The 11,501-nt window shown below is 32.3% G+C and overlaps 2 protein-coding genes across 2 annotated transcripts in view; one reads left to right on the forward strand and one right to left on the reverse strand.

Annotated features, from left to right (window-relative positions):
- Positions 1–1,185: 1,185 nt before the first annotated feature.
- Positions 1,186–3,909, reverse strand: LOC106101721 (sperm-associated antigen 7 homolog). The gene is made up of 3 exons (XM_013281040.1): positions 3,673–3,909; positions 3,483–3,593; positions 1,186–2,550 (listed from the first exon to the last, which is right to left on the reverse strand). The coding sequence occupies exon 3, from the start codon at positions 2,213–2,215 to the stop codon at positions 1,508–1,510; it is 708 nt and encodes a 235-aa protein (XP_013136494.1). The 5' UTR covers positions 2,216–2,550; positions 3,483–3,593; positions 3,673–3,909; the 3' UTR covers positions 1,186–1,507.
- A 249-nt stretch (positions 3,910–4,158) lies between these two features.
- The window catches only part of LOC106101668 (1-acylglycerophosphocholine O-acyltransferase 1), a 28,257-nt gene continuing 20,914 nt past the window's right edge, over positions 4,159–11,501 (forward strand). The window contains exons 1-2 of the mRNA XM_013280977.1: positions 4,159–4,442; positions 9,392–9,537. Of these exons, the coding sequence (XP_013136431.1) occupies positions 4,326–4,442; positions 9,392–9,537 (263 nt within the window). The 5' untranslated portion in view covers positions 4,159–4,325. The remainder of the gene's footprint in view (positions 4,443–9,391; positions 9,538–11,501) is intronic.

Here is an 11,501-nt window from a genome sequence, read left to right on the forward strand (position 1 = left end):
CTGGAACTACCGTTGTTGAACTGACTCACAAATTACCTTTATTTGTGGTATAAGAGTATAATTTACGTGAGTTCAGTTACCGGAGAGTTTGCGGCTCTCATATTTTTACATAATATTGAAAAAAAACTCTTAATTTGTTGAGCCATAGCTCAAAGCTTCAATTTTCTGCGAGCTGATATTTAAACCGGTGCAGAACTGAACACAGACCTAAATACAGTATTATTATGTACTGCTGAGCGCACATTTAACGTTAAAATCCACTGTACTCACTACCCATGTGTGAAACAAGCATTATAATGGTTAGTTCTGTCCAAAAAATACAACAGAAAGACAAGACAATCCGTATGTTAAGATTAAATTTTACCCATCGGGCCAGAAAAGTTGCACTATACTTTATTAAGTTAGGTGGGCAGTTTATTGGACAGTCCAGAGGTCCTAGCACGAAAATTTCCAAGTATTCATATTGTATTACGTCGATTTGTTGTGTATCAATTTTTTTAGGGTTTCGGGAGTAAAGTGGCAGATTTCAAACTCATTACGGTATTTTATCGCAAATTTTCGTGCTAGACCCTCAGTTGTCAATCACTAAAAAAACTTACATACTTTGTCTAATTAACATAACTTTCAGAAGGGAAGTGGTTAAGTAATCATAAATCTTATACAAGTTAGTTTAAAATAAAATAAAACTAAATACATGGTTGGACTTTATGCATAGTTGAAATCAAAAGAAACGAAAAATTTCATAAATATCGAAATAGCTGACAATTGTTTATTTTTTTAGATATTTTAGTGTTTAGAAATGTAGTTTACAATCTGTAATCACAGACTTATAAAAGTTAATATTGTTTACAAATATAAATTCTCATATCCATTCAATTTAGAGTTATTTTTGACCGACTTCCCAAAAGGAGGTACTCAATTTGTCTATATGTTTTTTTTACTTTTGGCTTCACGAGTATTATTCAAAGATCTCTCTTTACCTTTGTTCAATCACAAGTGTCACGATGTATTTATATTTAAAGATAATCTTAAGAAAAATATACAGTTTTATGTAATTATATGTCTCTTGTGCCGAGACCAAGTTAAATTTTAACTACAGAATACAAGATACAGTAGAACCTCGATAAGTTAAAGTCCACGGGAAACATAAAATATTTGAAGTTATCAAGGGTCTATGTTGTAGAGGTTTTGGGATCTGATGGGAAGGGAACATATTATTTTTTGAAGTTTGAGGTTTTTAAGTTACCGAGGTTTGAGTTATCAAGGTTCCACTGTAATTATTAAGTGTAAAAAAACAGTATATCATAAGATATTTTTTTCCTTACTTTACCAAAGGAAGTAAGTTATTGCTAAATTTGAACTTAATATTAGAGGCTTACATTACTTTCAAATGAATTTTCTAATTATGTTAATTAAGAAAGCTACACTGGTGATGAAACTCTGTTTGAATAGATTTTTATTCATAAGCATTTTAATGTATTACGAAATTGGTTAAAAAAAGCATATATCAATCAATTTGTTGATTCTGTGTAGCCTCTTTATTTTCCGCTTTCCTCATTTTCTTAGCTCGTATATCTGCCATTGTTTGTTCAATAGAACGCATATCTTTTTTATTCTCACTCGGTACTTCACCATAACTTTTATTAGTGTTAGTCTTCTGAGCTGCATCTAATGCTGCATCTTCACCGATAAGATGTGCATATTTCTGCTTATAAAATGTACCACTAATTTCCTCCTTTCCATGCTTCCGTTTCCTATTTTTCTCCTCTTCGATATCCAAAGCTGCCTGCTTCTTCATTTTAATATGTTCCAAAGCCATTTCAGCTGCTTTATCTTCACTCCATACACCACCACTACGTCGTACACTAAGCTCGTCCTCTGAAGGTCCCCGTTCTTTTGTGTAAACAACCGAATATCTGTCAATTCCGTCTTGACCGAAGGAGAATATCTGCAAGCCAGCGGTCTCAGCCACATCACGGATTATCGACCGATAAGTTTGCTCCATCGGTTCAAATTGTAATGAAGGTTTGTTGCCATCTTTCACAAATTCCCCTATTTTTTCTTCCACTGCCTGTCTGAATTTTTTTAATCTGTTCTTTTCATCTTTTTGCTTACGTTCTAATGCTTCTTTCTGTTTTTTGAGTGCGCTCTTTTGAGCCTCGCTGGCAGTTGGTGGTTTTTGCATTGAATTTAAAATTGAATCTAATAAATCCATTTTGCTATATTTTGTTTTCCGGACAGAATGATGTATAGGCTATTATTTTTGCAACTCGTCTCTGCCAATAGATGGGAACTTTGAAATTTTCTAACTGTGATTCAGCATCAAGTCCCTTTAATTCGTATGTTTTTAATGATGACTCTATGAATGAATGAAATTGGCTTCCGTATGTTATAGTATCTTCGATAAACTCGAGGAGTTGTTCTAGTGGAGGCTGAAGGGATGTCCCAGTCACCAATAAGCTGGATGGTGGAAAATTAATTTCCTTGCAATATCCTTTTACAGTGTTGGCTTTGTTGCAAAGATTATCAAATGCCTCGTCTATGATTGTACTGAAACACAAATAAATTATTAAACATTGTAATTTTATTTATTACATTAATAGAATGAAAAAATACTTTTTTTGTTAGCACCTCTTACTATCTGACAAACAATTAGGTTTTTAATATAATTTGAAGTTAAGCGTCAGCTTATAATTTAAGATGGTATTGAATATTGAAATGTTAGAATATCCATAAGAGCTGTATCTATAGCTTTGACTATAGAGTGAAGAAAAACTTGATGCAACCTGTCCATTATGGTGATGAAATTTAAAAATATGTATAGATACAACCCGCACTAGGCCAATGTAGTTGACTATGTCACCATAATAGATGACACTACCAGTTTTTAAAATAGAAAATATATGGTTAGATAATACTGTAATAATTGACCTTTATCCATATTTTAACAACTGTCCACATACATTTAAAGTTATTGAATTATATGTTTTTAAGTGAAATTAATAGATAATTGTGTTAATTTAGTTTCTTAAAAAGGTTAGCTAATTTCTAACATTAGGATATCACCATGTTTCATACAAAGAACCTTTTAACATGTTATACAAAAAATATACTGTAGATGACTTCCAAGATATCTCATCATATTCCCTTTCTTATCCTACTCCTGTAGGGTCGGCACACCAGTTTTTGTAATCCCAGTAACACTATATTCCATCAACTCATGTGTCATTCACTTCTTAATCATATTATCTTTCATGCTATCCATCTATCTCTTTCTAGGTCTTCCTCTAGTGTACCTCACACTCACTAAAGTTCTCTTTTTTACATGTGATTCATTCCTCCTCATAACATGCCCATACCATGCTAACCTTTTCCTCTTTAATTTCTCTACCACTGGGGCTACTTTCAGATTTACTACTTTCATTTTAATTGACTTTCTAAGACATAATTCCTATTTGTTTATAAATTTTCCAAGAACATACCCTTGTTTTCGAATTTCATTGATTTCAACTGTGATGAGGTTAAGCAGCCAGTTTAATAGCTTCCAGGGAACATCTTCAAAGTTTTCTAACGGCGTAAGAACCAAGTCCACTCTAAAATAGACATTTAAATATAAATCCTTTTTAGAAACAATAAACAAATATATAGACACTCTCACGACAGTGTACTTACTTTTTAATATTATTACAACGCTGGGTAAGTTTATTTATAGTAAATGCACTCTTTTGGCAAGTTTTCAAACACCCTTTTGACGTATTTTGAAACTCATGAAAAGTTAAAAAGTAATCGACGATTTGTTTCTGCACTTTAGGTTCCATTATACAAAGATATGAGCATTTTCTTATCTTTGAATTGAAACGAAAATCAAAAGAAAATGGTCTTAGTCTGCTGTCAGCCGGTTCTCTTTGTATTTGTATTGCACAGATTAGATATATTTTTTATCTGCTTTTTCTCTAATAAATCGATAACTCAATTAAAAAATGGACATTTTTGTGGGTTTACCTTGTACTGTATTTTATCTAACCTTTGAAAAAAAATTAAATTAGAAAGAATTTGTCTTAAAAATATTTACAGATTTTTTTAGATAGCAACACTGGTGGCAAATAAAAAAAGCAAAACGATGTTAGTGAAAAAAAATAGTCTTGATCTCAACTTGATGGGTGGAGTATGTGTACTTCTTATAGTCATTTTGCTAAAATATAATACGTAATACGTTCGCAATTTTGGAGTACCAAAATACATTAAATGCTACGTGAAAATGGACTTAATAGTGAGATTTCTAAAATAAATTTTATGATAGGTGGAGTAATTGTGTTGTAGTGAAAATGAATGGTAAAATGCATAGTGAAACCGGCGCTTTCTCATCTGATAGCATGCGCGCCGAAATATTGAACCCTTTCGTTCATAAATTGGAATTAGATAATACATACGACAAAATAAAGGTAAGCTTGATCGACTCATTACCTTGTTATTGAATTAATTATAATACAAGGTAATCGCTATGTATGTAAATAGATTAGGATACAAATGTTTTCTGCGCAGACTCCGCGTTCACAAAGTTTAGATTGCATTCTCATGGTAAAATAAATAAAACATTGTCTTGATTTGCGTGTATTTTATTATATCGTTGCCTTCACCTTTAAAATGTTAATGTCAATAATTAGTTGAAGATAACATACTTGTATTAAAATTAATTTAATTAATTGCGAACTAAACATGTTTGATACTTTAATATTTTAAAATTACAAAATAACATTTTGTAATTTTCTTATATTGTTGTAATGTTACATTATTTAACACAAAAATAAAAACAAATTTGATACATATCTCCTTATTAAAAAAAAGATGTAGATTTTTTTTAAAACCTAAGTCTAGCTTAAATCTTCCATCGTTTTCGTTTGCGTGCTACCAAATTGCAGGGTATTCAAAAGCGCAGGATCAATAATGGGGCTTTCCGATGTCTAATAATAGATGCGCCTTCAATCAATATCTACTGCAACTCTATACTTATTCGTTTCTCGTTAGTTTTTATAGTGTTTTTTTTGTTAATCCGAATGTCGAAATTCGAAATTCGAATTCCAAGAAAGTCTTGTTAGCATTGTAAACAGCCAGTAATGTATTCAAATCCATAAAAAATCTGAACCAATGAATCGGATTTTTCGTGATGGCTAACATGTATTTATTTTCAGGTGTTTTCTATTTAGTTTTGATTGTCTTGTGTTTCTTTCTTTATAACACAGCTTACGCCCGTAACCCAGAAGGGTAAGCTGAGACTAGTTTCTCATTTATATAGTTTCGGGTTTGTCCAGTTTCCTAATAACTGCAGTATTCATGACTGTTACGATTATTAATAAAATAGAATTGCCTTTTGCGTACAAACCTTTTACTAGGCTATATTTTTATATGTATTATAGGTCTATTATTTTTGAATTTCTCCATTTTGATCATTATTCGATTGTACAATGAACTTTATTACCATAATGTCTAGTTCAGATAGAAAGTGGCAAGTAACGGTCATTGCTTGCAGTATTAAGGTTGAAAGTGATGTGCTTACATATAGAAATACTTTCGTATCATTAGATTCAACATACTTGTAAAATAGATTATACATTATGATTATAAAAATGTTATCGTAGATATGTATTGGATTATGTTAATAATTTTATGATATTAAAGGTAAATATCAAGATTGTTTAGGTCACGTACATATCCGTAGAAAAGAAAGTAACTGCAAATTGTCGATTTAGATGAGAAGTGGGCATTGAGGGAAAGTCGTTTTTCCTATACATCTTTGCGATCCCCATGACATACGTATTACAGGGTGACCATATCCTAGGCATCTATAAGGATTGTCCAGATTTTAAGAATTGTAAAATCCACTATTGAATGTTAAATTGATTTGTTTATTTGTTAAATGCTTATTAAACCAACATCTATTTTTATTACTTATCTTATATCGTGTACGTGATATGTACAGTGTTGCCAACACAATGGATTTATTTTTATCTTTACAGTATGTCAAAGAATAAAATTTTTGAAATCATACTAATATTATAACTGCGAAAGTTTAGATGGATGGATGGATGTTTGTTAGAGATTATATCTTAAATGACAGAACGGTTCTGGATGAAATTTGACACAGATGCAGAACGTAGTCTGGAAGAACACATAAGTTACTTCCATTTTTTCACGCGGACGGAGTCGCGGGCAAGAGCTAATATAGTAAAAGATTAAGATTTTCTTTACTAATTAAACATTAGTTCTTTACTATACTATAGTAGGCAATTATAAATGTCCATAAATTAATCTGGTGATCCTAATCACACGCGCACTGCCTGCAGCCATGACATAACTTATCCAAGATGAAAGTTGATACGATAATTGTTTAGTTCCTACTCGCATAAGTCTACGGAAACCAATAAGCTAGCTTAGCTTCTATAATATTTTTAAAATGGACAGAGTAGTTTTTGTGTTATTTAAATAAAAATCTTTCTTCTTTATAATACTAGTATTGATTCTATCCCTATCTTTGCTATAATAGACTACAAAACATACATTTGTCAAATATCTTTGTGCCTCGGAACATCGAATCTCCGAACAGAAAACAATTTTAGGTGTTGCGAGTTGCGAGGTAAAATGGTTCGGAGGACATTATGGTACCGCCTACATCTTTAAAAAGATTTGTATTAATACAAATGCATGGCATTCAAATTCTCCCCAAAGGAGTAAACAGGGACTAAGATAATGGATTTCGAGTAACCGCGGTACTTTGACACCCATTTTGCGTCTTCCATAATCATATCTCAGTTTACTCCTTTGATATAAAAATTCCACTCAATAAGACAAGAGAAAGTTCACACATGTTTAAAATTTTCGAGCACAACTAGAGTTTACTGTTTTATGACGTATTCTGCGGTCATTGACCTCTCGCATGTCAAATCTTTGCGTTACTTATTCCGCTGACAGTACATCATTGAGATTTAGAGCGGGCGTACACCTTTGACTAAACTATCGCACAATTGTTGTGCGAATGTCGATAGTTTCGCAAAAACACAACTGTTTAGTTGCACAACTAAAAGCGCATCATATAATCTCATTGGAATCAAAGCGCGAATAAATAGTAGTGCAATAGTTTAGTGAAAGATGTGGTTTTAATCAACTTAGTTACTAAGTAGAGAAAAGAAGCAATTTAAATAAGTCTCCATAAGGCATAGGTATTCCTGGTATACAAAACTCGTTTATTGATCTGGAAATCCGCTACATTCACAGTCGTTAATAAGGAACAAGCCGTCAAATTCCTTAACTTTTGAATTCTCAATTAACACTTTCCGAGTTACGATTTTACAATGTCATAAGAATAAAATCATACTTGTCTTACTAATATTATAAATTCGAAAGTTTGGATGGATGGATGTTTTTAGTAGATATCTCCAGAAGACCTTAATGGATCTGGCTAAAATTTGTCACAGAAGTAAGGCTATAACTGCAAAATCCAACTTTGGATGACAAGCAGTTTGTATACAGCCAAAGAGGTAGCATACTGGCCACCAAGATAAGTCTATTTGAATGTAAAAAAGTAAATGACAAGCAAAGTAGTTACATAATCTTTGGTTATATACTCTTTGACTACACACTCTTTGGTAAAAAACAAGAAAAGCGCGGGAAGTGTAAAACGTGCAAGATTATTACAATCTATACTATACTATTACAATAAACGATACATAACTGAATGTGTTAAAGTAATTATTGTTTTTGCCAAGTTCGAAATTGCTTCGATTCGAATAATATTTACTTCGCATGCAACAGCTTTTTACACTAATGAATATGATTAACGTTTTGGTCCGTGAAGTTTTTGCAAGTTGTATGGTTACTTTCTAAAAGTTAATGCGGATTGTGCACAAATATGCTCTTGTTTTTCTTTGAGGAATTAACTTTACGTCAGTATGTTAAAATAAAAACCTAGAACTCAACTACTTGACAATTAAGAAAAAAATATTCGTCGATAAAAAGACGAACTCTAGCCATGTTCAGGAAGTACTCAATCATTGTCATCGTTGATTCAGATACCACTAAGTAATACAAGATAAATTATACAAATAACTTCGTATTCTTATAATAAGAGGCCTGAAAAATGATCGATGGATGTATGACGTGGTTTAAGATAAATAAGCGACCAAATTGTTCAGATTTAGAGGTTACTTACACCTTTGAAACTATTGCACATTTGTTTTGTCCCACTTTTATTCTTATATAATATGAAGGTGCGCACATTACTCGATTTTTACTTGAGAATTGGCTGCGAAACAATGAAACAATCGACAATCGCTCAGTGGCCTCCCAATCTGGTAATAATAACGAAGTAACGGCTCGTGCCGAGGCTCCTGAGGGAACCCTCGTGCTTAGTTACTCATAAACAAGGTTTAGGCTAAGCGCCATCTGCGCTCGGCCACCTCAAGTCCGGTGAATCTGTAAATGCCTCTTCAAGGCAAACAGTAGCCATTCAGTCACAAAAAAATCGACAATCGCTTCATCAATTAGAGTAACAAAACTGCCAGATAGATGATGAAGAAAAAAATATCATCATACAAAATTAATGCATAATATTAAATGGATAATGTTCTAGAATCTTCGACAGAATTCTACGTAGTAAAGTAGACGAGGAGAAAATCTGAAGCCGTAACAAATATTCCATTGCTCAGAGAGGTGTAAAAAATTTAACCAATTCGTACTGTAAGTGCAATAAATTATTTATGAAGTAATGAAAGGGCGTGAGGTATATATTCATTATTTCGCGGCTCGGGTCAGACGTGCCGTAAATGTCATTGAGGTGATAAATTTTATTGAGATGTTAATTTATAACAGTTCTGCATATTTGACCTCCGTGAAGCTTTTTTGGGGTTACTTCTATAGTAACATTTTAAAGCGGAAAGATTTTTATTTTTGAAATAACGCAATAACTACGGGGACGATTTCAAAAAATATTTCATCATTTGAAAGCTACATTATCAGTGAGCTTAAGCTATCTTTTTTTATTATTTTTTTAGTTCACGCAGGCGAAGTCGCACGCAACAGCTAGTTCATTAATATAAATAATTTTGGATATACTTCGAAATTATGTAAAAAGATTAGCATTTGCTTGCCTCCTACGTGTGTAGGAAATTAAAAATCTATGAGTTCTTTGAAGAATGCTAGTTTTTTGTAGCCTTTATTCTACATCTGTGTTCTTTTTCGAGATCGATTAAGCTGTCTATCCAAACTTTATAATATACTCGTAAATAAGAAGTAAGATATGGGATACTTTGTACGGATGATTCCTGTCACGTAAATTGCAACGCAGCTAAACTTTGTGTGAAAATGACTGGCAAAATAATGTTCCTATTTATTGTTTCAGACAGCAATATTCACTGTGATCCTGCTTCCGTTCAGGGTGATTGTGATTTTATACCTCATTGTAACGGCCTGGTTCCTCGCCTGCATTGGATTATACGGCCTCAGTGAGGATGACCTGAGAAAAAAACCTATGACAGGATGGAGAAGGTAATCATCTTGAGATTATTTTTGAACAAGAAATAAATTGATACATTCTAGGTTATGTTTGGAATTTTTTTAAGGCGTGAGTTTAAAATTAGTACTTTTGTTTTAAAAAACAAGATTACAAAACAATTATCCTAACATTTTACCGTTTAGTGCCAATTTTCGTTTTAAATCTATTCTTTACAAATGTCCCGTCGATCATTTAGTTGCAACAGCGTTGCAAGGTTATTTTAAAATTAGTAAATGCATTTTTAATATCAGTTTTCACCTTGAATTATGCCAATTTCTATAGATAATTCACGGAACATTATGTTGAGAAATCCCGCTTTTATGTCCATACTCTAAACCTATCCACAATCTGTTCAAAACCTTCCCTATAGTATGTCTAAAGTATTTAGATTAGTTTGACAATTCATTTCAAATTTAGTAGGGATGGGTTGTGTAATCAGTCAGGAATCTTATCGATTCGATGGATTTTTATTCTTGTAGAAGTTGGAATCGATAGATTTATAGTTATAACTTATAAAATAAAAAAAACACAGTTTTCTCAAATAAATAATGACCATAACAAATAATGAGAGTAAATAAATGTTTATTACTACCACAGCCGTACGTAATCGAATTGGATTTCGCTAATAATAGCGAATAATTTTGTCATCGCTAAATTCTCTACACTATAATCAATACTAGAACTGTCCTCCAAATAAGTGAATAAAAAAATAATATTTTTAGTTGAGTTTGATAATTATTTAAACCGAATATCGATAGTTTAAAATTGTCCGCTTTGTGTGTATGTTCATCACTACGATACCTGTCTATTAAGTATGGCATTTGCCTTCATAGAAATTGAATTCGATACTTTGAATGCGTCATTTATCAAACTAATCTTTCTTATTTAGACAAACTATAATCACTTTTTTTTTTAAGTTACTAGCCAGTAATGTTTAAATTTCGAATTGTGACGTCATACTTCTAACCGGTTTTAACGTCCTAAATAGCCAGTCTCTCGGATGTCTAGAAATTGGCTCAAGGTCAAATCTGACAAAAATCAAACGTAGCGTGAAGGTTTCCCTACTGTTTACAAATACGTGTCTAATATTGTTCATTGTTATGTTTCAAACGAGCCGGATATCGTTAGCTGGTACATTTATGTCAATGGTCTCTATAAAATGGATAGTCGTTGCTTTGAAATGTCTAACTTTAGCTTAATTCCGACTTAAAAAGGCCTGTTAATATTACTTACGGTTTGAATTTAAATTTAGTTTCAATTTAAACAATCAGTATACAGTTTAGATCTTGTCTTCGCTGAAATAGCGACAATCAAAGAGGCACAAATATAAAATAAAACTACAATGGCTTATAGCCTATCTATGGTCAATGTTTTTTTATGTTTTTGTTTTATCTAATTGCAGTACTATCCTGTATTCTGTAAAAAATTGTAATCAACATTTGTCTTTTTTAATATCAATAATAGACTGATTCTTGATATTGAAATTCAATAATGTTACCCCCTTGTGACAAATGTCAAGTTAGTATCCCCTGGGCGAGATATATACACTCCCTTTTAGCCCTTTTGTGAAGAGAAGTGTAAATAGGATTCCGCCCCTTATGCACCAACGCCCTGGGCAGTTTTACAACAGCACCCTACTCTAACGCTGGCCCCGTTTCAAGTAATCAAAGCGTCCATAATCTTTCCCATAAGCATTTTCACACACGCTACTTTGTGTGGACATTACCTTAACGATGTTACTTGTCACATTTGACCTTGATGCTAGATAAAGGTCACGTTCCTACATTACACCTTAACACCTAAAGATAAGGTCGACATTCCTTTGTCAGATTTAGATACATCAGGGTCTTCGCTTGGATTTCAAATGTTCAATGCATTTTTGACCGACTTCCCAAAAGAAGGAGGTATTCAATTCGACGGTATATTTTTTTTTTTTTTTTTTTTTTTTTTTTTTTTT

Source organism: Papilio polytes, unplaced genomic scaffold, assembly GCF_000836215.1.
Source record: "Papilio polytes unplaced genomic scaffold, Ppol_1.0 DF823958.1, whole genome shotgun sequence".
Classification (NCBI taxonomy): domain Eukaryota; kingdom Metazoa; phylum Arthropoda; class Insecta; order Lepidoptera; family Papilionidae; genus Papilio; species Papilio polytes.